The sequence below is a fragment of the Hylaeus anthracinus genome, unplaced genomic scaffold (assembly GCF_026225885.1).
Source record: "Hylaeus anthracinus isolate JK02 unplaced genomic scaffold, UHH_iyHylAnth1.0_haploid 11989, whole genome shotgun sequence".
In the NCBI taxonomy this organism is placed as follows: domain Eukaryota; kingdom Metazoa; phylum Arthropoda; class Insecta; order Hymenoptera; family Colletidae; genus Hylaeus; species Hylaeus anthracinus.
This window is the reverse complement of record NW_026534337.1, coordinates 12,466,150-12,493,730: the sequence shown is the minus strand read 5'-3', so window position 1 is coordinate 12,493,730 and position 27,581 is coordinate 12,466,150. Positions and strand designations below refer to the sequence as shown.

The 27,581-nt window shown below is 41.3% G+C and overlaps 1 protein-coding gene across 4 annotated transcripts in view; it reads right to left on the bottom strand.

The window, feature by feature from the left end:
- Positions 1-27,581, bottom strand: part of LOC128888213 (neuronal acetylcholine receptor subunit alpha-7) — a 257,970-nt gene that overhangs the window by 67,764 nt on the left and 162,625 nt on the right. For 3 of the 4 annotated variants that reach the window (XM_054144917.1, XM_054144914.1, XM_054144916.1), the window contains 3 exons: positions 25,564-25,639; positions 20,479-20,673; positions 5,814-5,900 (listed from right to left, as the gene is read on the bottom strand). In XM_054144917.1, the coding sequence (XP_054000892.1) occupies positions 5,814-5,900; positions 20,479-20,673; positions 25,564-25,639 (358 nt within the window). The remainder of the gene's footprint in view (positions 1-5,813; positions 5,901-20,478; positions 20,674-25,563; positions 25,640-27,581) is intronic. The other variant, XM_054144915.1, reaches the window with a different exon arrangement.

Genomic DNA, 27,581 nt, shown 5'->3' with positions numbered 1-27,581 from the left:
GGAGAATTTGCAGAATTCTCAGTCATTCTCAATAATATCGTTTATAATGTATGCTTTAAGAAGTCTAATAATTACGTATTAAATTAAATGTCAAATTTTCAAAATTATATAAATTGTATATTCAATCTGCTTACACTCATCGTACCTTGCACTAAATTATTAAGTAATTGTACTATGACTCACTATTTTAATCACTATACTGCTTTTTCTGCTACGTATTAATTTTCATATTCCATCGGTTATACTCCTCTACCTACAGATCGTTCTAATTATGAGAACTGAATTTTTTTATTAGTGTATGTATGTTTCGATACCGAATCCAGGGAATCGTGTATCCTCGTTATTTGTACAGGCTAAATTTGGGAGCAGCAAATAAATAGCGTTTCTACGTTAAGCATTTTGCATCGGAATACGACGAAGGCCGTTCAGATCAACATCGACTCGTTTAATATGAACGAGTTCTGGGTCTCTCCTGTAAATATTCAATCCTTTACATCATAAAAATTCTCATTTTCTTCCTGCAAATATATCATTCGTAGTTTCTCCATCGTATACACACGAAACCAGTCCAACGAAACTCGTTGGTTCTATCAGACGCATCTTGTTCGATGAAAACCGATCTCTCTAATTACTTTAATCTTCCCAACTCGAATTACTATTATTTAAAACAAAAATTGTATCTCTATCGCGAATGTGCGCAGTCCATCGAATTCGACCAGTTCGAATTCCATTGGTCGAGTAAAAAATATTATTTTTTTTCCCCCTGGCAAAAAAAGGGAATAACCGACGTGAGCATCGTTCGATGACGTTATGACGGAAGTAGTGCGTATCAGTCCGTGAAATTGAACTTACTGTTTGCACGAGCTTCCCGATAAACTGATGGAATATCCCTTGCTAAACCCCCCAAGGGGAGAACGGCAGACTATGAGTAAACTATGGGACCTTTCAACAGGCAATTAACACAGCAATATACCTAGGAGTTCGGTGCTACGAGTAATTCTCTAAAGTATGACACGGGGACACAGAAAACAGTTAAGTCAATTAGGGTACTCTTCTAAAACACTCGAGCTTCCGTTCGAGGTTTAACAATTAGTACAACACACCAAAACTGGAAAGAACCGTGCATGTTTTCGGGGGTATGAACAACGCAAGTACCAGCAACACAGATGCCCAAGAAATTAGATATTTTAAGAACCTAAACTGCCAAATTAGATATTTTAAGAACCTAAATTGCCAAATTAGATCTTCTCTGAAGGGTAGTTTTCGATTAAAAATTTCTTTCATGATTTCGTTGATGAAAGATCTCGAGATCTATTCTGTCAAAACAGCCGAATAAAGTGAATTATCAATAGTTAAGTTTGTATTAACTAAGAACTCTTTGAAATGTATGAACTTGAACTTGAACTCGAAGTGAATCGAACTTGTTACAATTTGGCGGTGTAAAATTGTTTCGCTTGCATTTTCACTTTAACTTCTTGGGCAGTTAAGGTTTTTGATACTTTCTTACTTCGTGGTAAATAACATTGTGGAACGAGGTAGTAGTCTAAACATTAATGTAACACAAGCCTGGATGTTTTATTCGTGGCGAAGGGTTCAGAAAGGAACGTTAAAGAAAGAAAAATGTCGATGCGAAAGAGAATAAACTACCGCCTTCTCCTTTAATCACCCACCTGCTTGTTTCGCATTTTCATTCTGAAATAATCTACCACTGCCGGTAGCAAAAAATAAAAATATTTAAGCTTGAATCCCCATTATGCGTTAAAAAATGGAGAACGCAAGGAAATATTTCTCGGACGTTTAATAATCAACCACAGAATTTAATCAAGTTTAAAGTTACAAGTTTACATTCGTAATCAGTAAAATATTGAGAATGCAGGAAACGTGATGTTTTTAGAACTGTATTCATTAATTATTCACAGGAAGTGAATAAAACTGAAGGCTCTACTCGAAAGCTCTATTATTTACTCAACCATCTACAAACAACATCGACCCTTTGATCGACGATAACAGACAGTGTGAACTTTTACCACGAGATTTTGCGTGTCCGTTCCTATCCCTAAAACCAATGTAGCCGCCAAATTGTTGATCGATATCGCGATCCAGCGTCCGTGGATACGGATCTGGCGCCGCGCGACGCGTCTCTCATTCGTAAACGTTCACAGTCGCAGAAAGAGTTCCCGACGGAACCAGCCATTATCGCGTCCTGCGCGCGAAAGCGTGTGCAAGTTTTAAGGACCATCGCGGCGGCCCAGGACCGCCGTTTCGAAAGTTATAACGCGTTTACGCCGAACAACTTTCCCGTCGCCCGTTGCAAATCCTGTTTACGACGAAATCCCGAGCTCACGGTGTCGTCGCGCGCGGACAGCGCGAGGTGCACGCGTAAATGACCGACTCGAAACGCTTTTCAAGCCTTTAATCCGTTCGCAGCGAGAACACCGTACGTGTGATCCTTTTTTTCTCACGGAAACCATGGTAAACGCAGCTAGAAAGAAGGATCTATGTTAAAAGAGGCTTTCAAGTGTAAACAGTGGACCTTTGAAGGATATAAAACGGAGATGTAAATATATTCTTTAAAGATCAATTGAACTAATCCAGACTTAACCTGGTAGATGGTTTTCATCAAATGTAAACGTCAACTCTGTGTCTTCGGTTTCACACATTTATAATTGAAGAATTTGTCATTCTCAATGCTTTCGAACCGATATCTCGTTCAAACGTGATAGTCTCTGGCGCAAACCTCGACAATTGACACGCAGAAACGGTAAGCAGCGGTAACAGCTATCCTTGCCTTAATTAACAACGCTTGCCCCAGCTGCAATTACTTCCCATTATCGAGCTGGCGCCCGTGCACCGTAACCGACGCTATAGGAAACGGAACACGGTGCAATCTTCTGGTAAAACTTCTCAGATAAAGATCCGAATCCCCACGAGGGTAACACTCCGACAGATATGTGGCTCGCGTCGCGAAAATGTCAATACAATTTGCCAGACATGAAAAAGTATTTCTCCAAGCTGCGCGACCGTGTTTCACCGGTTGATCAATCACCCTCGAGGAATCCCATCATCGAACGTTCGCTGCTGTTCCACGCTAGGACCACTTACATCCTCTGTCTTTGGCGCAATTGTTAATGCTCGCGGTCTCGGAGTGGTTCTGGAATAAAAGGCATTGCCGTGTCTAGGTACTTCAGTGCCCAAGGCGGGAATACAGTCTGTGCAATGAATATTCGTACTTTTAGGTCTATAGAAAAAATTTGTTAACATTAAATGATAGGTTGAACGTTTCCAGATCAATTTTTCATTACACATATATTCATTTTACATGTTTGTGATAAACGACCATTTAATTTAATTTAACTAATTTGTGGCAACTGATACGAAGTAAAATACAAGAATTCAGAACTTGCTTCAATATTGCTGCATAAAAATATCTCTGTTTACGCGACGAAAGAATTTTTATTTTTATTTTCATACACTATTTGCATTCAGCTCTATTTCAAACCTTTTCCTCTTTTCGAGTAAATTTCTCCATGGTTTTACCTTTATTTGTGTTGGCAAATTGTTCAGCTCTATACTACCAAAGTAAATGAGGCTGCGAATCCCAATTTTACACTCGACACATTTAGGTAAGAACTATATTTCACGTTTGACTTCGCCCCGACGCGCGACACGTTTCCTGCATTGTCACCATCCTCGCTTATTTTCATTCTAAATCATCGGGATGATGAATGGCCGACGGAATCAGCCGTCTTTCGAAATATACTGTGTGCTCCATTGAAAACGGGACAATCTCATACTTGAAATACGAAGAAACTGCATTTCTAATCAGGAAGAAATTAAGTCAAATCTTTTATCATATTCTCTAATAATCGAACGTTTACTTGAAAGGTGTTACATTCTGATCATTTAAATTATTTCTTGGTTGCGATTAAACTAATAAAACCAATCCTGCAAGTAACAGAGATTGAAAATTGAGAACAACAGTAAACAGAGCGTAAGAATTGTTTGCCTGGGCACATTCGTACGACCCTATAGATAGGAAACCGTTGGAGCGAACTTTCAAGTGCAATCTATGCAAATGGGAGACAATTTGAAAATTTGCATCGGCTGAAACAGTGGATCGCAACCGAGTGGAATAGCTTATCTGGAAATAAAGCTCATAAATTGCGCAGATCGCTGTCAAAACCATCGATTGAAGTAACAGAAAATAAAGGCGGTTCACTGTTTCGCGCTCAATTTCTATTCATGCCCTGCAAGTATGCTATCACTTTGTTCCGGCCATTCATCATTTTACTTCTCCATTCGCACCAGCTTTTGTCCGCGCTCATGAAAGAAAGAGTCATGTGTGTTTCCAGTGCACTATTTAACCCTATTCAGTCTAGTTAGAAAATAATATCTACGTGACACGAAGATTCAGAATAAAACTAATTAGTAGGTTATTTAAAATGGAAAGTTATTAATAATCCTAATGTTCCAAAATATAAGTGACTTCAAAAAGTAGACAAGATCCGTGATTTATCGTTTGCGAAAATCCCTATCCAGATAGGATAACGTCACGTGAACGAACAGTCGCGAGACAAGCAGGGAGCGGGGGGCGCCAGAAAAAACTATTAAAGCAAAGAATAAAATCGTTTCCCGAGGTCGAAGCCGTGTAATCGGGGCTCGCAACGTTCGAAGCCGCTCTTCGGCTTCGTCGAAACCGAAGAATGGTTTCGCGCTGGTCGTCACTCACTGTAATGCCGACCGCTTCGACTACCCCCAATCGAGATTGTCCTTTTCTCACCACCGTCCCCCGGAAATTGATTTCGACGGGCTCAACCCGCCGATAATAACAAAATTGTCCCGTAAGTCTGAACGACCTTCGAGGTTCTTACCGTCCCGCATGATTTTTCTTTCACGCTTTCCCTTCTTGTGATTCTCGGGGTTGCTTCCTGAAGGGGATGCTTAACGACAAGCACAAATATAGTGTATATATATATAGTGTCCCAAGAATCGAGGTGCAACCAAGAAGGGGATGATTTTTCATGCGAATATGATTCGAAAAGGTGGAACAAAATAGTCTCGTATGACTTGTCTATGTCGAGGAAAACAACTTTGAAATTGTCCGGAGCGCCCGAATACTTTTATTTGACGCATGCCATTGTACCCATCGCGCGTGGGTACACCGTGTGGGAGTATCAATTCATAAGTATGAGTTGGATAGTGACACAGAGAGATTTCAGTCGTTCAGATTTGTCACTGGAACATGCGCGTACTCTGCATGTTTTCGAAATCGATTTTCTCGAAAACAATGCCTGGCACGGAAGAATGTTCACATTTTTCGTTCATTTTAACACATAGAATCTCTGAGGGGTATTCGTTACCTATCAAAATTATTTTATATATTTTACTACTAAACTCGCTTACAATTGAGTGTTCCTTTCATTGATATATCTCAGACGATATAGCTGTGCAATCAAGTCATACTTTCTCTTGAAAAAAATATATATATATATATATGTTCCACATGAACGAATATCCAATTTGAACGAGCTATCGTCAACACGTATTCAAGTATAAAAATGAAAAAAGTATCTTATAGTATTTAAATGAAATTTTCCTCGACAAACGTAAAGCCACATTAGAAACTATGTATTATTCCTCGATTTCGATTCCTTGGCGCATACAAACATCTCCGATTCTTGATTGCGCTGCGATTATGGCGACGTTCTGTACACGCGTACATATATATGTATTTACAGACATATAGAACACATATGATAACACACGCTTGCCAGTGCGAGATGCGTAATTATCTTGTTGATTGTTAGAGGTACCTATTAGAGGGACAGCGTCCGAGGTCGTCGGCATGCTTTCTGCCACGAGGTTCAGGAAAACTGTCAGCGACAGCAGAATGGTCACCCCTGCGATAGTTGGACAAAAATATGCAAAATCAAGATGAATTCCTCCTAGTGGGCGTCTGGATAGCGAAGCTGCGGATACGTGTCTCTGAGAAAGTCTCTGAGAAATTCGAGGATAATTTTATCGTTCGCGGAGGGGTTTCTGGGGGTTGGGACCTATTCTAATCCACGGTTACGTTCTCAGAATTTCCGAGTTTCACGGAAAACCGTTCCAAGTTTTGGAAAACCGTAACAACGGGCGCGTGCTTTGTGCATTCGTGCGTTTCGAGGAACACGAGGCAGCGGTTGTTTTTCAAATTGATTTTCCTGGATACCTTTGTCGGACCGAACGAAATTCGAATTTCGAGACTGTTTCCACAATTCCGAACGCTTTCGGTTTGGATAGATGAACGTGTTCACCCTTGGAGGACATTTTTGGTGTATTAAATATTTCTGCATTCGAGGTGTGAATATTATTAGTTTCCTTTTGTACATTTTATAAATTTAGAATTACTTCTGTATATATCCTCCAGAAGGGGACCATGAAACTGCATAAATAAGGAATTTATATATTTTTGAGAAATTATCATTTATTGCTAGGAGAACATAAAGTAATTTATTCCATATCCGACATTCAAGTATGTCAACACCAAGTTGGATCTCGAGAAATCGAAGCGGATAATCGAAATCGAGACACGTGTAGACCGACCTCTTCATATTCGTTATAAATTAGTTTCCTGGATCGAAGAAAGTTGTCGCCTTTGGTGGATTCCGTTCAGAAATCTCATCAGAGCTTATATTAGAAACCGAGCTTACATCCGTGGTACCACGGAATGTTCCAGCATTCGACGTTTCCTTCTCGAAAAGTCTCGGTCAATTTTCCAAACTTTGCCAGCAAGTTCGTACAGAGTACAGCAACAACTTTCCTCTATTACGAGGGTGCCTTGCACTTGACACTCGAGTCCCATCAGCTTTTTACGAGCAAGTTTTAATAATCAGGGCAGGGAAATCGAAGATCGAGATTACTGTTTAAGGATCCTGTAATTTTGTGACTGAAGGGAAAGTTTAAATGTTAGTAGGCTCGTTATAATTGTCCACGTTACGGAAAGGATTGACGCCATCGTACGAGGTTATTTAATTATCAACATCTGAAAAAAATTGAAATTTTACATAGATTCACTGCGCCTGCAACTCCGTTTCACAGGAACTACGCGAAATAAATTATTTAAATGAACAAGTGTCTGCGCCCGCGCCAACCGCGATCTTGTGCAATCTGTGCACGCGTTTCTTCCTTAAATATTCATCAAACGACGTATTTACGCTCAACAGAAATTCCGTCGCAGCTGTCGAGTTTTGCAATTTGCGTAATTCTCCGATTGGAGCCCGCCGTGGAAGGATTATCTCGGCGAGTTCAGAGAAGTTGAGACTTCTCGCCGCGGCCACGTGCGTCTCGAGTACTGCGCAATTAGTAACAGTAGAGGAGGTAATTCGCCCTGGAGCCTCCATTTTGTTCCGTGTGACGATCTCTCGACGTCGAAAGCAAATATTTTCCGCCATAAGCTTCTTTTTTCTTTTCACGGCCCGCGCCCCTGACGAATGATTAATGCACCGATTAGGGTCGACGAAAATGGGATCGCGAAGCCCTTCGATCATCGTTACGCAGGCCATCTTGTATTTGAATTTGATCAGGATTCCTGACACTGATCTTAAAAAGTGGAATGCCAAAAATAACAATCTTCTACTCTCTATTTGGTGTAAATTCTAGCTTGCAAGGCTATCCAATATCGATCGAATGGCACAGACATCGATACTCGACGAAAGATTACATAGGAGTCGCGAAAATATCGTTTGAAATTGATATTGATAACAAAAGATTCGAACTAAAGTTGGTGAAAAACACACAATACCGACGAAAGAGAAATGAGGAATGTAGTGGTACTCCGCACGTCGATGCGTCGCTATGCAACACGTTTTCCGATGAAGGGTATTTCAAAAAGGAAGGAAACGCTTTGTATTCGTTTAAAAATATTTTAACAGCCGCAGTTCCCGAAATTCCCATCCAGCGGCTGCTGATTGTTTTCTTTTTATAAAAACAATACCGACAGCGAAACCAGTTCACGCAAATTCCGCGGTGGTCATTAAACTCTGTCGAAACCTAATCGCGATGTATTAGTTTTGCTAATAAGGACACGACAAAATGGATGGTTAATTAGCGTTCGACCGGAATTTTATTAGCACCGCGCCGTTCCGTTCAACAGCCTTTGACTGAAACGTGTTCGATTCAACAGACCACGTGTATACGTAATTTCCTAGGTTATGCAGTTGCGCGACCATAATCCCACGCGTGAATGAGTACTTCGGGCCGCGTAACCTATTCCCATGCTGCAAACACAGAATCACCTCAGTCGTTAATAACTTTATCCGGTGCGGTTAAAGTGTTCGAAATTCCATTACGGCGTGATACAACGATCATTTAAGGGAGACTCGATCGTTAATATACGATAGAGTCATTTTTGCGTCGATACTTTTTTCTCTGACTCTGAATTATTTTAAGGTGCATTAAATTAATTTTGTCATTATCTTCTATAGTTACCGAGGAAATGGTTTGTATCGCGTAGTGATATCATCAGTTACTCAGATAATAACATAAATTTTCTTTAAAAAGTGGTTACCACATCAACGAGATTAGTCGAACGCGAATGGCGTTTATGCAGCCCAGGGGAGCATCCAGATGGCATCCATTATCAGACCATTCACGTGGAAGAGGATAAACATTAATTGGCTGTCCACGTTCAACAAATATTGCGGACATTGTGCAAGCGCATGCACAGAGACTATACGCAGATTTGCATAATTCCCATGGTGGAGAACTTCGAAGACGGATTAACTCGTCGCGGTTATAATATTTTGAGAGGATGAATGTTTCCCAACGTCGAGTTGCTTAGTTTCCGACATCCTTGTCGCGTACATCAAGTTTCGACAACTCTGTTTTCAACCCGAGACAATTGCGAACTCGCTGGCCATTGTTTGCTGGGACAAAGCAATAGATTCACCCTTTAATTTAAAATTAACATAAATTGCTAGCGCGCGATCAAAATTATATTTACGTAATTTTTGCAATTTGAACAGGTAATGTTTAAATGTTTGGAATTTTTTCAAGTTTTTATTATAAATGTTAAGTTTGGGGACTAAGTCATGGCATAGCTGATCTCTTTCTAGAAATAAAATGATAAAAAGTACGACTTGGTGAACGTGTCTGATCATAATCTACTATTTCCACTTGCTAAAAGGTAATTTTCTATTGTAATAATTTTTCTCACTTTTATAACGAAAAACTAAAAATGCAGCTGTTCGATAGGATAAATAGAACGAATGAAATGTTTGTCCAAGCGATTGTTAATGAATTGAATCTCCAAAGTTTATCGCACTAAATTATTCACCATCAGCAACTTTATTCGCAGCGATGAACAGAATTTGGTATTGAGTATTCTCTAACGTGAAACTGTGTTGATTTCTTTTAATTAAAGTACAACGCCTGAAAACAAATGGGTGCTTTGTTAATCTCTGTGACAGTAGCAATTATACGTAATTTGTGTTACGTTAAACGACGAAATGCCCGAAGATGGATTAATACGTCGCATTAGGGACACAATAGTGCTGATGCCACGAGCACGCGTACGTCCAAGTCATTAATAACATTAGTCCAGCTAGTTGACTCGAAACTCGAAAATTGCTGTCCGTATTTAAACGAAAGCCGCACCTATTTATTCATTAATTCTGTCATTTCTGCGTTAAATATTCCACGAACAGATCACATTTTCCTGTGTCATCTGTTACCTTATATTTCATCAATATTTTAACACCACGAAATTTTGATGGGAGCATTTGATGCGTGTCAAGACTTAATCCGTTGGATTATATATGTAACGTTATACAAATCTGTAATAAAACCTTTGCCGATGAATAACTTGCGATCACAGCGATGAGAAAGCTTACGAATATAGGTTAAATCATTTAAATGTAATCACGAAATACGTCCAGATTGCAGCGGGGAAACTTTCTATCCGACATTGAATAATTTCGGACTACGGTGACACGCATAATCATGGGCAGATATTAAGATATATTATGAATAATACGATTTTTGCCATTTTTGAAACTTATAAAAATCTAAATGACTCTGAAAACATTCTTTATAGGAAAATATATTTGGGTATGAAGTTTTGAGATTCGCCACCTCGTGAAATTTGAAAAAAAAAACTGTGGTTACTGGTATGTACAGAGAGAAATGCGGTTTCATGCTGCTTGGGTGCTCGAAGCGAAGTCCAAACCCACCCTAACGCGTGCCGCAGGACACTATTAGGACGTTCCATCGAAGCTGCCTTTCAAACGCAAACCTTTTCAAGTGCTTCCAGGTGGAGGAACGCGGCATAGCGTCACAAGTTATCTGAATCTTCCAATGAACGGAGCTTCAGAAGCCCTTTGTGGATTGAATTCACTTTCAGAAAATCGCTCTATCTGTTATTACGGATAAAGCATTTTCTATCATTTATTTAGACCATCATTATCCTAGATAACGGTACTATCAAAAGATTACAACGGAAGGTTGGATAAAGGCGAATTAAAAATTCAAGTGGTCGGTAAAAGAATTATTTTTTAAGATAACAAAATAGTCTTGTACATTGAGTCACTACTTCGGTTTTATTTATAAATATTTGTCGATCGCATAGATAAACTAGAATATATATTAAGTATTTAATTTCCAGACAAATTACAAGAAGAAAAAGTCGATTTCACGATTTCATACCTTCCTACATTTAATGATATATTATTCTAGAAACATTCAGTTTAACGAATCTCCATTAAAATTACTGCCCCATTGATCACTGTAAATTTCGAAATTCGAGTAAACGTGTGCGTCGCTAATGAAGTTAAAACACAGTCGGGAAAAACGGAGCTTAATTAGCTCATTCCGTTTTGCGCGATTTTTTGCGCTGATATTGTTACGAGATACGCAACGAGATACATACCAGTAGATGGAAATTACATTTAAATCACAAATTCAGTTCAGCAGAGCGTTCGCTTTTCGCGCAAAGGGAACTCCGTTCGAACCTGTTTGTTATTCTTCTATTTTTCCCACGTCGGCATTCATCTCATTTGACTACATGGAATTTGTAATAACGCTCGTATTTGTTCTGTCCTAGTTGAAGAACTTTTTGCTGATTTTGTATGCGTGCACCGATAATGTTACCTGAAAATCAAACACTGTTCTTTGCCTGATGTTCCCAGCGAGCGAAAACGCAGGAGCAAGAACTGCTCGCGTTTTCGATACACGCTCGTTCAATCCAACAGGTACAGCCTCGATAATTCGCTTGACACGGATTCTCCGCAGGAGTTTGGATCCTCCTATCCTCCCCACCCTACCCCCGGAAGGGGACTTTAATTCGTTTGAAGCCTGTTTTCGACACGGGTCGGATAAGAGTTTGAGGTCACATCTCGATGAGATCGTGGGACGCAAACCGCGACAAGATGCATCCGTTGCAGGGTGGCAAACCGCCAATAACATTCAGGGTTGCTGGTCAGGTAGCGGGGAATGGGGTCAGGGGCCGCGGAAAGCCAGCAATTAGTTCCTTACAATTAGTTCCGAACGTTCGTTCCGTAGCTGCGTAACGACTCCCGTACGCGGCGGATGCCACCGCAATTAATATGCAAAATTGATTCACGACGACTTCAGCCGCGAGTCGAACTCCGGAGGGGGCGGGAGGGGATTTATGTTTTTAATTTTGGCGCGATTAGTCGTCGCCGGGGGAGCAACCACGCTTAAATTCCCAGGTGCTCTGTCTCTGAATGGATGCAAACTGCTCGCATTTCCGCGAATTTTTGGCGTAAATGGGTCGCTAAGATATGTTGGCCCAATGAATTAATTCCAGATTAATTCTGCACCGACGCAGTAAGCGAGGCTGTTAGCGGAAAGGATCTATAATAGACGCAGGTAGCAAGTATTTTCGATAGAGTAAAGTTCGTCGCTTCTGTAGTGAGCTAACTGCAGACAGATTACGCTCGGTTGCTCGGTTGATAAATCACTTTGTCTCACGGATCATTTACGAATTGTCCTGAAATCGCTGGTTACACTAGCTCGGGAACAACCCGATCGCGCAAATTGTGCCAAGGTGAAAGACCGCCAGGCACGACGATGTTACGTATGTTCTCTGCATATTTCGTGTATTTATATTGGCTTGTCTAGAAAGTCCATGCCGATGTTTAGTAGGCGGTACAGGTCTGAATATATCGGAATGGCTAAAAACAAATAATATGCGTACATTCCTTAACAGGTGGAAAGGTTGTGGAACAAAATGGTACATATATAATTCAATAAATATATATTGAAATTTAAACGTGTCTTTGAATATTTCTTAAAAATCGGCACGAACTTTCTGGACAACCCAATAACAACTTTTCTATTCTTACTGTCGTTCGAATCGACAGTTACAAATTCCTCGAATTACTACTAAATCTCGCACGCCCCGAAACGTTCGGTAGGTCACCGAAATCAAGAATCCTCCTCCAAAAACTTGTCCGTAGTTTGCGTCAACAAATCTTAGCGGATTTGCCTAGGTAAATGCACGTGGGTGCGAGAACGGAGAGCGCGAAAGAGGATCCGTGGAAAATCGTGTCAAGGTGAGAGGCGATTCTCTTAGCAAGGGCCAGAGCTTGTGTGCCGACGGCCCCGAAACCCTTTGTCATGCTAATGTTCGATCAAATACACTCCCCGCGAAGAGGACAGTGTCGCTTTGCGGGTTGAACGCGGGACGCGGGTTGTGCATTTCCTCCGGTATTTATCCGGTTAATGAAATTCGAGTCCAGCGAAAGCCCACGCCGCATGGAATTTACAACGGCGTAATAATATGGAAATTTCATTCATAGACGTCGCAATAATGCCCGTGCCTAAAGAGCTACACTTTTACCCATAATAATAAGCTCTCGACGACGGTGAAAATTGTTCCGCTGGCGGATAACGGACACTTTGAGGAGACAGGCGTGAACTCGCGCCTCGAGTCGTCTGCCATGCTTAAAACGTGCCCTCGATAGGCGGAAAATAATATTAGCTTGTGGAACTGGCCAAATAGAACCGTTTTTGCACTCTTTGCGACGTGGTATTGGCGTTGATGGGCACGGTACGTAAAAGATTAACGCGTTGCTTTTGCAATTAATAACCCGAGAGCTACAATCTTGTTTCGTGACAACGCTCGGTTGCACAGAGTGCACGGAACCGTAAAAAAGATAAATCGATTGAATATTAAAGTTCTATCACATTTACCGTGCTCGATCGATCTTCCCCTCTCCCAACATCACGTTTTTCCAAGTTTGGAGTAACTACGTTCACGAAGTCAATAACGTTCGTTGTTTTCGCAACAATGGTTATCGATTTTCCTTCGGCGAACTTTGTCCCCCTTTTTTCCCCATATTTTCAGTTGTTCGGGATGACAATAAAACACATAAATTTCGATTTTTAATCCAACGTTAACCATTCATTGTCCTATGTCGAGTGAGATTTCTCGTTAGCCTAACATCCATAAAAATTATTTTCAATTCCAATACCACTCACCAAAAACATCTTTAGAAAACGAAAGGTCGAGAGGTCGAGTCGAAGTCAGCTAAACACTTGCTCCAAGCGGAAGAGACGCTCAGAAATGTTGCATTCCAGGATACAGTGAACGCTTGCTCCAGCCAAGATGACTCTAGAAGCGTGTTTGCTGTAACTTCGTCCTCGCCCCGATAGCGTCGCATCTTCCATTCCTGGCGTGAACAGAGCGCCTCAACTACGGATCAGGGCGCCGCCTCCTTGATCCGTAAAACAGTTACCAGAACTATTTAACTTCGTTGGAATAACACTGAGCGGATTTCGCCAAGTTTCGTCTCGGGGCCTCCGTCTTAGGCGCGAAGGGAATTCGGTATCCCGAGTGGAGTTTAACCGACCGACGCGACGGTGGTGGGCGACGTAAAGCGACAACAATGGCACGAAAACGCGAAAAAGGTGTGAAGTGGGGAGAATTGGAAGGCGGGCCGATAACAATGGTTGCGAAGTAGGAAAATGAGGCGAGCAAGGAGCGCGGATACCGCGAGATTCGATCTTTCTCCTTCGGATTTCCTGCCCTGGATTCCATCGACGGGATATCGCGTAATTACTATGAATGGCGGTGGGGTTCGAAAGATGTACAGCAGAACCTCCGTTATCTGTACCGATTGAAGTATAAGATGAGGGTAAAGACAATTTCTCAGGACGCGAACAAAAGGACGTGGTTAAAAGTTAAACTTCGGTTAACCAGTGCTCATCCAGCAAAATGATAGGAGAGTCTGCTTCATTAAAACGGTGGCAAGAGCATAGCGAACGCAATAGAATTATGTTTCGCGTGGAAAAACGAATAAAACATATACCACCACGTGACTTCCGTCCTGTTGCTCGGCCCTCATTACCACGCGGTTGTATGAAAAATAATTTGTCTCATTACTTTGTGACTGACTTTGAATTTCTTACTTTTTAAACTTCTCTCCTCAGACCTTCCCACGCACTTCTGACTGCTTCAGTTTCCTTTTCTACAATTTAAATACTAGCACTCGTAACAGCAAGTCGAAATAATGTCGAGTATTTCTTTCGCAAGGTTTCAATTAAAAATTTTTAGGTTCTTTCAAGTTCAAACGTAACATTAAAACACAAAGAAATAGTCGGACTTGTACAGTTGCAGAAAAAGTAAATATTTTTACTTGTTTTTCGCCTTATTATTTCTCCCAAACAATTTTTGCACGGTCCAGCACCATCGCGCGCCATTTTCCAAGCAGCCCAAAGTTCGGCGTGTTCCGATCCGGAGGCCGGAAACTCGTACCGGAAATACCGGCCGGTATTCTCGAACGTAATCGCGCACAATCAAGGGCACCACTCAAGACATATGTACCGTAAGAAGTTCCGTCCGCTAAAAAGGGATTCGAGAAGCGCGGTGCTTCGCGGAAGCACGGAAATGCGCCAGGACGTTGCTTGAATTCCTAATGAGCTACCGGTTTCTGGATCGAACACGCTCGAAGTCCGAAAAAATTCACGTTGCTTTCCGCGCGGAGTCGGGCAGCCGGAAATTTTGCGTCGTTCGACACTGGGAGTGGTTTCAATACCTCCACCGTTTTATGTGCTCTTGTTTTGTTGGACCAGTGATTCTCAAATGGGAGCCAAGCCATAGTCGAGCATATAGACTAAGCAGACTTTGAAATATACGAAAGTGGCCATATAAATTGCAACATTTCCTAAAAATGTAGTTGCACCGAAACCCAAAAGTGCACAGAATATGTGGAATTGTGTGATTTTAGCATTCTGGTCTACGTTGCCGGGCACATAGCAGTACTACAATAAAGTGAATTACCTTCATTTGTATACTGAATTTTTATACGAATTTTCATACCGCAAGGAATGCAGCAAAAATTGCTTCTACGTAGAAAGCTTTTAACCTTTCTATGCGAATATTAGTTTTTAATTTTTGAAGTAATTAAAATTTCATTTATTTTAATCTTCGAATTCGTTACATTTTTTTCGGAAAAATTCGGAATTCTTTATAGGAACATTGTAAATGTTTAACTGGCTCACGAATTTGATTGAATTTGCTTTTAATTAAAAAAATTCGTTCGAGAACTCTTCATCACTTGTAATTGTTCGTGTCGATATTCCCGAAGAAGCCAATACGGAAGTGTCGAAATAACAAAGCACTCTTGCACCAGAAGTTAGATGTCCCCGAACAGTTCGATATCTCGCACGGTTCAGCTCCTTGAGCTCTCGGGATCACCGAGTTCTTCGCCGTACTGAAAATTGCACGGGACGAGGGCAATTTTTAATAAGTCCCTCCTCCGCCCGAGCGACTGCGGCTCTGACATACATAGTCTGACAAACGACCCGCAGTTATGTTTTAATTGCGCTGTTCCGACCATTTCCAACTCCATATACCTTGTTCTTCGTCGACGCGCCAACACCCACACGACCCCGCGCGTATCACGGGCACAATCGCGAGAGCGCGCGTCTCCCGTGACGGGTACACGAATACATTCCGTTCATTCTGCAAAGGGATTTGATTATGCAACGTTTCGCGTTTTGTTCTCTCCGCGGAGCGGAAAGCTTTCAGGCCACTTTCCGCGCCTCGTTTTTTCGGAGATTTATTCATACATACGCCGAGGCAGAAGTATTCTTAATAAATCACGGCTCCGCTGAAACGGATAGATTTACCGCCCGGTGCCATTTCAGTTCCCTCCGGCCGCGGGAAAGACGATTACCGTTTCTTTCTTCTGTACTTCTGGGGGTAGTTTGGTCGCTGGCAAACCATTGGACGTTAACCCTTCGCGGTTCGAGCCCTTGGGTGGACGAAATTACTTTTCCTTTGAATTTTCAAGATTTTCACTTGACACTTCGTAAGGAGTGTCTTACTTCTGGGCGAGGTTCGAACGGAATTCGTTTTACATTGGGTCTTCCTAAGGCTACAGCGATGATGAGACTTCGCTGGAATGGAATTTCTATGATATTATACTCCCCATCGACCACTGACCCGTAGAACCGGCGCGGCGTAAGTTTATAGTGAATCCACATTGGCGCAATATTTGGAATAATCTGGCGCCATCAACATGGTTGGGAAATTTCATAACCTACTAGGAAACTCAGATATTTAATTCGCGGTGTTCAAGCTCGTCTCTGAAGGGTTATGGACCAACAGAGAAATATTTTCAGGATGTTTTCCCAGTTGGCCGAAAAATCATATACCAACGCAGGGTCACGGGTCACGCGGCATGCAGGGCACGTTTCTATTTGTTGATATACGTTCAGCCGTGTGGATAGCGGCGATTGTACAGAACAACGTTGACGTGGTCTCGAATCTCTGCCAACATCGATCCCGACCTGTCGTTCGCCACGAAGCGCCGAATGGAAATTGAATTTCCGCGCTCTCCGGTCGATGCCGGTTTCTCAGATCCGCAACCACCCGGACGAAATCGTCCGTCATAAGAAACCCCGTGTTTGCAGCATGGTTTCCCACGTTTCCTACCCATTTTCCGTCTTCGATTCGCGGCTCGCGTGCGCACCGAAATCCACACTTGATTTGCATCGCGGGAACAAATCGCGCAATTGTTGATTCAACGACGTGGACGTCGATCCCGACGTAGCTCCGTTTCGTGGACTTTCTTTATCGAATTAATTTGGATTAATTCGAGAATTCATCATAAATCTTGATTTATTTAGGGGAATAGGATAGAAATATTTAGGATAGAGATTCACAATATTTGAATTAATGTAACAAATACAATATTACAGGATCCTTTTATCAAGATATAAAATTGTATTTGCATAAGCAGCGCTCTTTCAGTTTGAACGATACTGACAATTATAAATGGAATGCTTCCAATTAAACTATTATTGGTGATCAACAATAATAATATCGCATAAAAATGTAAAGGTCAAAGCGATACATTTTGCATAAATGCATAAAGTTCTAGCAACAAAAGATTCATAATTTCCCACCTAAGCCTCGATCGAACTGGAACGAAACTTGTCCAGAAAACATTCCAACAATACCACCAGAAATATCTTCCATTGCCTTGTCTTAGTATGAAAACTCACGTACTCGAAACCTGAAAGACCTTGTGTCTGCTCAAAACCACTTCCAATAATTGCACTGAATCTACCCTAAGTGGTCGACGATTGGCGAAGAAATCGCAGTAAGGCTCCCACGTCTAGAACGCGATAAATGAGGAAACGTCTTGGGAGTTCCAGTACGACGTTTCGGGCCATAAATCCATCACAATTATGAACGCTCAGAAATTGGGTTATTTCGAATGAAAGGCATTTTATCTCCAGTGCCAGGACGAAGTACAGGAGAATCAGACTTCTCAGCAGCGGCATTAAAGAATGATGGAGCTCGACTGCTGGAATAAGTGAGGCCAATCACGCGCGGCTCTTCGAATACATGGCGAAAGGTGAAATCCAGCCACGGCTGTATCAAGCGGACTTTGGAATCGACGTCAATGTTTCTAACAGGACGGCTCCTACTACGATTGGTCTGTATCGGAAGCCATCGTGCCGTTTTTCGATTACACGTTCCATCGAAAGCTGCAGGTCAAAACGATCCCCTGGATGTGTCAATAATTCTCGAACCTCCTTCGTCTTAACCCTCTATTGCAGCAGTTTAATCTCAAACGAAATTATTTCTCAATTCTATGTACTTCTACGTTTTCATTTGTTTCTCGACTTGAGTTGTTGTTTGAATGTTTACACGATCTTACCATATTAAATAATAATACCAAGTCTCTCGCTCTTGAACAACTTTTAGCATTCCACATCGAAAGATCAAATTTTCCACAACCACCCTTCCTTATAATCCCGTAAAATATTACTTTACTCGGCCAGGGTTGAATACCCTATATTCTCATGAATTATTTAACGTTGAAGCTAAACAACAAGTGGCCGAATCAGCAATGCAAGTGCATGTCTCCGCGGGGAAGCATCAAGGGTTTACGTTCTGTAAGTCCAGTGAATCCTGTAAAATTTCCTCGGAGATTTTTAGAGAGATTCTTTCTCTCGGCTATCCGATTCAGTTCATTATGCAATACAGGGTTAACGCGCCCGACTACGTGAAAGATAAATCACAAGCTGGAGGGAAGTTTCCCCTGTAGCATGAGAACGAGAACGACGAGCCAACAATGACCAGCGACTTTGTGTAATCAACTTTGGGCTTGACCTCTGAAGACCAGCATCTACCTGCGAGTTTCCAAAACTTGCGGAGGCAAGGGTCTCCACTTTTCAAGGGCTCGTTACGAGCGGGGCGTGCTGCCCACGACGCTCTCGGAGAGTTTCCAAGTTTCCCTACGCGTTAACCATCCTGGTTATTTGGCGAAGGTAAAGATTAGTATAACGATTCGGTGGAGATGGCTCTTTTAGTGGATTTAAGGAGCGAATCCGGGACAGGAATTTTAGTCACTTCTACGTCAAAAGAAACCGAGTGTTTTATATCGAAACTTTTCTTGCCGATAAAGGTGTGTAGATTTTTGGTGAGGTATCGAATAAAATACCTTTTAAGAGGGTAAGGACCACCTATACTTAATCAGTGGTGAAAATGTCTATCCAAATTACTTTCTGTAAGTTTCATTTCTCTATTGCGCTCTTTATATGACGACAAGAAGAGGACACTATAAAAGTGTAATTCAAAGTACAGACTGACATCAATTTCCTAGCAATCTAATACGTACGCCACGTCGAAGAGAGCATTCTTCTGAGCGTGTTCCTAGGAACGGTTCCTACCTTGGCAATGTGTCATGGCGAATAATTAATCGGCTATCCGCGGTCTGGCAGCCAGAGCCGCGCTCCCGGAAGATGTATTCCAGCCAATCGCTCCAACCTCGCGAAGGTTAGAAGCGGCATGAATAATGCACATGGTGCCGTGCAACGCGGAGATTTTCCAATGTTGTAATCCGCGGGATGCGGTCCCATCCAAAATTGAAATCACGCGACGATCCCCCGACGGGGCGCAGCCACCGTAAGACGACCAAGGATACCAACGGAAACCAGAAGGCTCCGATAGATATTGCTGCCTTACGAGAAAGCGTAAGATGGTATCGGTGCACCTCGTGCGAGGAATGCGAACAAGGCTTTCGCGTTTACGCGCGTCTCTTATTTCTGTTGGGTATATGTCGGGGGATAGACGATCGCGGGAACTTCGAGACACCAGAGGAATTACTATACTCCTGGCGAAATATCACGGTTGGATATCTCGACATCCGTCAGGACCCAGAATAGGATTCGAAGTATATGATAATCGTTTGATTTTTTATTGGTAACGTCTGGTTTTAGCGATTTTTACGACGATTTTTGGCGAGGTATACAGGATGAATAGAAGATATCAATAATAAAGACTGTGTGGTAATCAAAAATTTAACACAGATATTTTTTAGTACAACTTTCCTTTTATAGTAAATTGAAAAAATTCTTATTGTGACTTTGAAAGGGCGTTCAAGATTCTGTAACCTCCTTGTATCCACACCTAGGGCCAAGATAAACGAACGAACAATTAAAGACATTTTGACGATTTCGCAACGTCAATCAAAGAATAAGAAAATTGCTCGAAGCAATTGAATGAACAAAGGAATGTCTTGAAACCCACAGATTCTCTTGGGTCAACTACGGGGGTCCTTAGATCCTCTCGGTACCCCCATATATCCACCACCGACTCCAGACTAGCAACAATCTCAGAACTCGTCATCACAGCGCCATGAGCAACCAGTGAAAAGTATCTCGACAGTTCGAGGCGATCGACGAGACAAAGAAAGCGTCATCCAAAGTTTCGCAATGTCGTTGATCGACAAAACAAAACGGTCGTGACGACTCCGTGTATGTGTACATAATCGTATATACACAAAAGGAAAAACGAGAGGAAAATATAGTGATAGAGAGATAATAGATACGCATGTGTACACAATCGAAAGATACCAACGGAAAGAAGATAGAGTGAGATAGAAGAAACTTATTAACAGAATAGACAGTGTCTGGCTGGTGTAATACGCAGGCAAGCCATGCTACGAGTTACGTTACCTAAGGTGAGCTTCTCCCCGGAGTCTGGCGGCAATGTGAAGCCCAGAAGCGCCATGCTGGATATCAACACGCACGGCACGATCAGGTTGAAAAAATAATACAGCGTTCTCCTCCGGATCTGTATGGTGAATGTGACGTCGAAGTACGGCTCCGGGCAGCACTGGTAGGTCAGTGTGTTCTTCTTGCCAGGCATCCCTGCAACGAAACCCCAGACGGCGTTATTGTCGATACAGAGGGAACTGATAGTTTTGGAATGGGTAAGCTCGAAGGGGGCAAATTGAAGGACAGTTTGTCCTTATTTCGGGGTTTCGTATACGACTCGTTAGGGTTCCAAGGGGTTGTATCGCGCCAGCGTGTAATTTGGTGCGATTAAGTGACACTTCTTTGCTCGGGAAACAGGGACCGTGGAGGGATTAGGGTACCGAGCTGTCCATTGGCCCAAGATAAAGGGTCTCCTTTGGGAATTAATTCCTTGAGAAAGAAGCGATAGTCGGAACTTCTCTTTTTTGCGTGCAATGTTTATGCGTATTTTGAAGATTAAGGCAGATTTTGTTCAATTGTACGGGTAAATTGTAGTAAAGGGTCATTTTTAAGAACTGTTGGAGTTTCAGTGATCCGAGCTCTAAAAATAAAGATATTAAATTTTACTGTCGGATGGTTATTCTAGAAGGTTTGATTTTAGACTGAATATTTGTGAAAAAATTCTGAATATAGTGTAGGAAACAGGACATCGAGTTATTGTATCGAATGTTTACGTGATTTGTAGAATAAAACAGTACGTAGTATAAAATGAAAGATGTTCCATAAAATACTCACGTCTTGATGTTATTACCTGAACACTTTTATGAGCAGACAGATAAAAAGTGCGGATTTCTATAAAGAATTCTGTCGCAACATTAAAACAAATAACAAGTTTAGTACGTAGATGTATTGGTTGTGTCTTCCAACAAACGTGGTGAAAGACTTTCTTCGATCGACTCCTTCAATCTTCATTTGAGAAAGAGCTGTAGTCAGTCCTAATTCCTAGAATCATCTGCACATTTATTAATTTGAAATTTATCGCTTAATATATCAATAAATGCTGTAAATGGTGAATAGAAATAAATTACAGCCACTGTATTCGATCCCCAAGCAAAGGAACGTAAGTCAACGAATTTTATTCCTGATCTCGGATTCGTGATTTTTCGTTCACTGTATTCGCTACAAATTACACGCTTCTGTGATTCCACTACTAATAGATTTCTCTTACTAATAAAACCTAAATGAAATTAGTTAAAATTTTTCTTAAGAAATTTGAAAAGGAGTAATTTTCTAATATTATCCTCCTTTTAACAGATGTTCAAGCGACAAATGACATCTGCTAGCGCAGAAAAGGGAATCTATCGTATCGATCTATAAAAAAAGTTAGTGTCGACAAATACCGTGCATCCGGTGACACGTGCGAGGACCATAGCAATTAAACGAAGGAGCTCGAGGTATACTTACTCGGCCACGGGTCGCGTTAATAATCGCACTAAAGGGAACGAGCCATTTTAATTACTTTCAATCGAACGGAATCGTACCCATCGAATCCAATAATACGGATAAGAAAGTGTCAGGCTCGATCACTTGTTGCTGCGCTGGCGGGACTCTTTTCCGCCACGTATTTTTGCTCTAATTTTCCCCTAACGTTGCGCGGGATCTACTCGCGAGAATTATGACAGCTCCGCGGCTACTTTATTCCGTGCTATCTTTAATTGTCTCGATGGCGTGTGCGCGTCATATGCAGGCGGTGTTTATCTTTGGCTCGTTAAAAGGCGACAGTTTCATTCGAGGAACCATCGCGATGGGTACGCGATTATCTTCCAACTTCTCGCATCTCTCTGCGCATCGAGGTGAAAAATCTCAAATGCAAAGCTTCGCGATGGGTTTTAATAGAGCATCTTGATGAGAATCTTTTCATACTTTGAAACGGGAGAACCTTGCTTTAATTCATTTGATAACTCGCGCATTCCATGAGTTGGTAGTCACGAAACAGAAAGGTATTCAGGTTAGGGGTCGAAGCAACTTCGGTGTCGCGCCGCGCTGCACCCTATCAGCGTCAAAGAAATTAGAATTTATTAATGCAATTTCGCGCCGGGCATATTCGCAAGATTCTCTTCGAGCTTTCACTCCATTCCTCATCCCAGGGCATTTGGAATTCCTTCACGCGCGTTTTCACCCACGAAGTGGAAGAGTTTCGAGATCGTGATGGTCGTTTCGCGGACGGATGACGCGCCGACCTGGGAAAACGGAGTCTCGAACGGGCAATGAAAAAGAGGAGCCGAGGCTGGTGTCGACGGTAGAGCGAGAAAGGATTTTCTTATGGCTTTATAGCCACGGGGTGCCGTGAGATTCGAGATGGCACCGCGAAACAGGAGCCTTGCGAAGGCGCTCGTTCAATCGCTGCATCGATTGGAAACTTCATGGGTATGCGCGACAGCGATACCCGTGAGAGAGCTTCGGGAGCGTCTTCGTGCTTCCAGGACCACGAAAGTGACTTCTTAACGACTTCCATCAACATTCCTTTACGTGTCGGCGACGCAACGCGATGCCCTGAATATCGCGTGCCTCGAGACGAATGCCACCTAAAAGTGCTCTTTTGTAAATATCAGGTTCTGTCGAGGCAGTTGGGGGATTTTAATCGTTGGAATAGGTAGATAATTAAAATGAATTTCAACAATATTTTATTTAATTATATTATATGAAATTTTATATATACGTACTGAATACTTCCATCGAGTACAGCGTTTAAATATTTTTCTGAGCATTGTCCTATTGTGATCCAATATGCAAAATCTACGTTTCCTAATGTGCTGTGGTTAGAGTGGAATTAGTGGTCGAGAGGAATCGATGCAACTTACGTCGTATCTCAGTGTTGATACGCGTGAGTGCTTATAACTGACGTCGAAGCGCGGCAGTCTATTAAGGCACTAAAATCGACGTTGAATGGAGAATGGATTTTCGATAATCCCACAGTGGTACTAGAACCAAGTCGATCTCGATTTACAATGCAATCTCGTTAGAGAATGCCAACAAAGGGCCTTTAAATAATGCGTAAATTGATTCTGAAGTACGCGTATTAGAAATAACAAAGAGGCGTTGAAGAACGTATACAATCATTTTCGCTGAACTTGTTCTGTCCTGTTTCTTATTTTCTATCGACCACATTTATTTTCGCGATACTTTCGTTATTTCCAATTCTGAATTTTTAATCTTCGTTTATTTCGAAATTATTTATTATTACAATATTAAATTATTTATCTTCAATTAAAACACAATATTTTGTACTAAACTACACGAATGAGTGGTATGTCTAAAAAAATCTATGAGCAGTCTATAACCAATTTATTTTAATTCGTAATAGTTATCTCCATTTGATCCAGAGATTTGTATCTTCCCTTTTCGAATATCCTGTTTCTCCTGGATTAATTAAAAATGTATGGTAGACATTAACTGGAACGAGATTGCGCTTAGAAACACCGTAATGCTCTTCATTGTGGAAATTCGTTATTTATGACTCTAGTTTAATTTGGGACAATTCTGAATTAATTTCCTTTGTTATTTAATTCCGTCTAATCTATAAATGGAAAAACGCATACACCGAACAACTTGTCTAAATTCCACCTGCCAGTAATTCAATTCCTTTTCCTGTCTGTAGCATAATCTCGTTCACCGGAATACAAAGAGATTCGTAAATGAGGATTAACGTATATTACCATTGCTCTAGCGTACAAACGCCGAATACAATATGAGCGAGGCAGTCTCGAAGTGCATTAAACTTAACGGTTTTCTTTTGTGCTCTCCTTTGTTCGGTATTCTTTATCTTAATTTGACCTGCCGCAGTTCTGACGTGAGCAAACACGCCGACGATAATATAATGTTTACGTGAAAGTACTTTCTTGCGCGAAACTTTCATATTTTATAAACGAGATCTTAAACAGGCTTGTACGATAAAGTATAAGAAATTTCAAGACTGGTTATTCTTTAATTTCTTTGCAATATTAAGAATACTTGGTAATTAAAGTAAATGTGTATGTTATTCATGATGTAAATATTACGTGAAAGCATGTATATTACATGAAGGCCAATATTTTGTCTTTTGACTAATGAAATTTGCATACTTGGAACTGGTTGCACGAATATTTAATCCATAAAACGGTGAATATAAATATATTGCAAATAAGTGTAAAAGAGTTTATATTACAAGAGAGGCAGGGTTCTCCATTTTTATGAAAATACCACTTTTCAGTTTCTATGCAAAATTTCTAATCCTAGACCGTGATTGTAGTTTCGGTAATAAATTATATTGAACTTTATTCGTCACTATATGGGCTGCGTCTGACCAGGTACGGACTCGTTTCACTGCCGGCTGCAGCGCCGCGAGTCAAATTATTCGAATATTGTATTTAACTCGTAGAGTTAGATTTATAGCTGCATAAAGCAATTTTCAAATTGTACTCGAATATAACAAACTCTATCATATTAACAACATTTTATAAACTTCTCGAGCTGAACATTACAAAAACATTTCACCTGTAAAGAAATTATCAAACACCAGGGGCGAAACTTCGCAAACTTTCCATCGCTTCCGCAGTTTCGCGAATAATATAAATTCCCCAAGCAACATTCTCTATTTTCCCTGTAATAATGAACAATCCTAGGCACTCTTGAAATAACATTTTCTAAAATATTATTTCAAGTATCGTTATTTCATTTTCTAATAATTTTCGTACCCGCTTTTCAAATAACATTATCTAAAATATTGCGTCGAAAAACATATTATTTAGACATAAATGATTTTAAATATGTATTCCTTATTTTCATTACAATTAAAATTTGGCAACGAAGAACACTTTACTAAACCTTTATTAAATTCTTCTATAACCTTTCGATTTCACCTCGATGCGCAGCGCTGCTTCGACCAATGAATCTTATCAGTGGTTATCGTCCGTACTTATTCCCTAGATATTTGTAGCCCGCATTCTCGCCGCGCACACGTAAAAACTCGGTCCATCTCGATATCGAGCAAACGCCATTCAGAAACTTGCGTTCAGAGAAACTCACCTAGCAGGTGCCATTCCCCGTTCATGATGAAATCCGACAAGTCGCCGCCCTCCTCTGAGTTGAGTACCAGATCCAGCTATCAAGGTCAAAGTTTGATTAAGACAGGCACGTATCTACGATTAGGTCGATCCGCTAGGAAACGGGAAGCAGACATACGTGCGCATGCGACAGCTCCGTATCTCGCTAGTTTCTATGTTACATTGGGCAACACGCGGGCACATGTACATTTGCGACTACACAGATTACGAACGGTAGCATTACCTCATGAATCGTGCAAGGAGTAGACTGAAGGGAGTGGTGGTGTGTTGTGAAGGGTGTCTGGTATTCGTGTCTGGCAGATAAAAGGGAAAGCAAATTCGCGACGAAAGACAGAACGGAGTCTTGGAAGAGAAACACGCTTATTCGCCTGGTTCGGTTCAGGGTTTTCAAACGAGCTCGTTTCGTGACGTTTCGAAAACATTTCGATGCGCTTCTGTATTCTAAGATTTATTCTAAGATCTGTTCCAAAAGGAGTTGTTGACTCTGAGGTACACAGAGATAAATTGTTGAGGTAAAGCTGAAAATGGATGGTACAGTTCTCGAAGCATCTTCGATTCATCTTCCCCTATCATTAGCTCCTGTTACGCGTTCTACGTTCACTTTTGCAAAGTGCTCGTATGAATCAGTAACACGTGAAATTATTATTCCGGAGCCGAATTGGATTTCTCGCAGACCGACCACACTCATCTGAGCTCAAAGGAAGCTTTCGCTTCTCTGTCTTTGACTCTTTTCCTTATCTCCTTGAGTCATTCTAGTTAGAAAGGCAAATTGTAAGAAGGGTTCTTCGAAAGATACTTGTTAGTCTGTCCTGAGTCGCTTCTTAAACGGTCCCGTGATTTCTTTCAAGCATCGTACCTTCCCCGCTTATCTGTTGCTCTTTGATCGAGAGCCAAACGAGCCGTGGTTTAGCGTTCTGACTTTTACGACCGCCATTTCTATCTACGCGGCATCTTTAACTGCGCCCCGGAATCGCTGGGGATCTTGATCGTTTAAGTGATTCAGACTCGTGTTTTCCGACCGGGACACTTGTTTTAATGCTCGAGAAACTGATATCTCGAACGCGATGAAGTTTCTCTTATCGGTAGCAGGCTGGACAATATCGACCCGGGAAGTCCTCTTGGGGCGAAATCGATAACAATTTTCCAAAGAATCGAAAGAAGGAATCGCGAGGAAATATCGAGGTCCGCAAAACTCGTAATAGATGTACTTTTAGAATATTAATTTTTTTTTATCGTACTCTTACTCTATTCAATTTCAAATGTGCATATCGGTGCTTGCCAAGGCATTTATTAATTAAAAAAAGGAAAGTACTAATTTTAAGGACATTTTTATTTTTATTTTATCCCAAACAAGCTTCGCGAGTTACTAACAATTAATTACAAAATGGTAGCTTCTTTTCTAGGTTCCACTAGGGCATCGTGGTAACGATTCCATTCCCAAGGGCTGTGGGATCGAAACGATCGTCCAGCGTCCAACGTTTCGCGTTTGGAATTTTTTTAAATTTCAACGAGCACGGACGAAAGTCGAGCGAGCGACGTTTCGAAAAAAGGAATACAGTAAAATCCCGGTCCGAGGCTATTTATTTCGCGCGTGAAATGGACCCTTCGTTTTTCCGCCACGACCGGACGTGCTCTATATTATTATTTCTCTTTCGCGTCGGCTGACTGCCTCCTCTTTTTGCGGTAGTCGCGGAGAACTGGCACTCGGCTGCATTTTGCATACTGTGAAAGACACGAGACTCGATATAATTCATCGTGAAACGTATCGTTCGACAAGCCAAACAATATCATTTATACCTTGGGATTTGAATAATTGATGTTTATCGGCACGATTTATGATTCATTACGTTACGAAGTCGACACATCTAAAAATAAGGGTAATTTTGCTTGCTCGAGACTGGAATAAAATTCTTTTAGATTGAATAAGACAACTTGGAATATATATAGAATAATAAAGCAAAACTAAAATTGGAGCTTAAT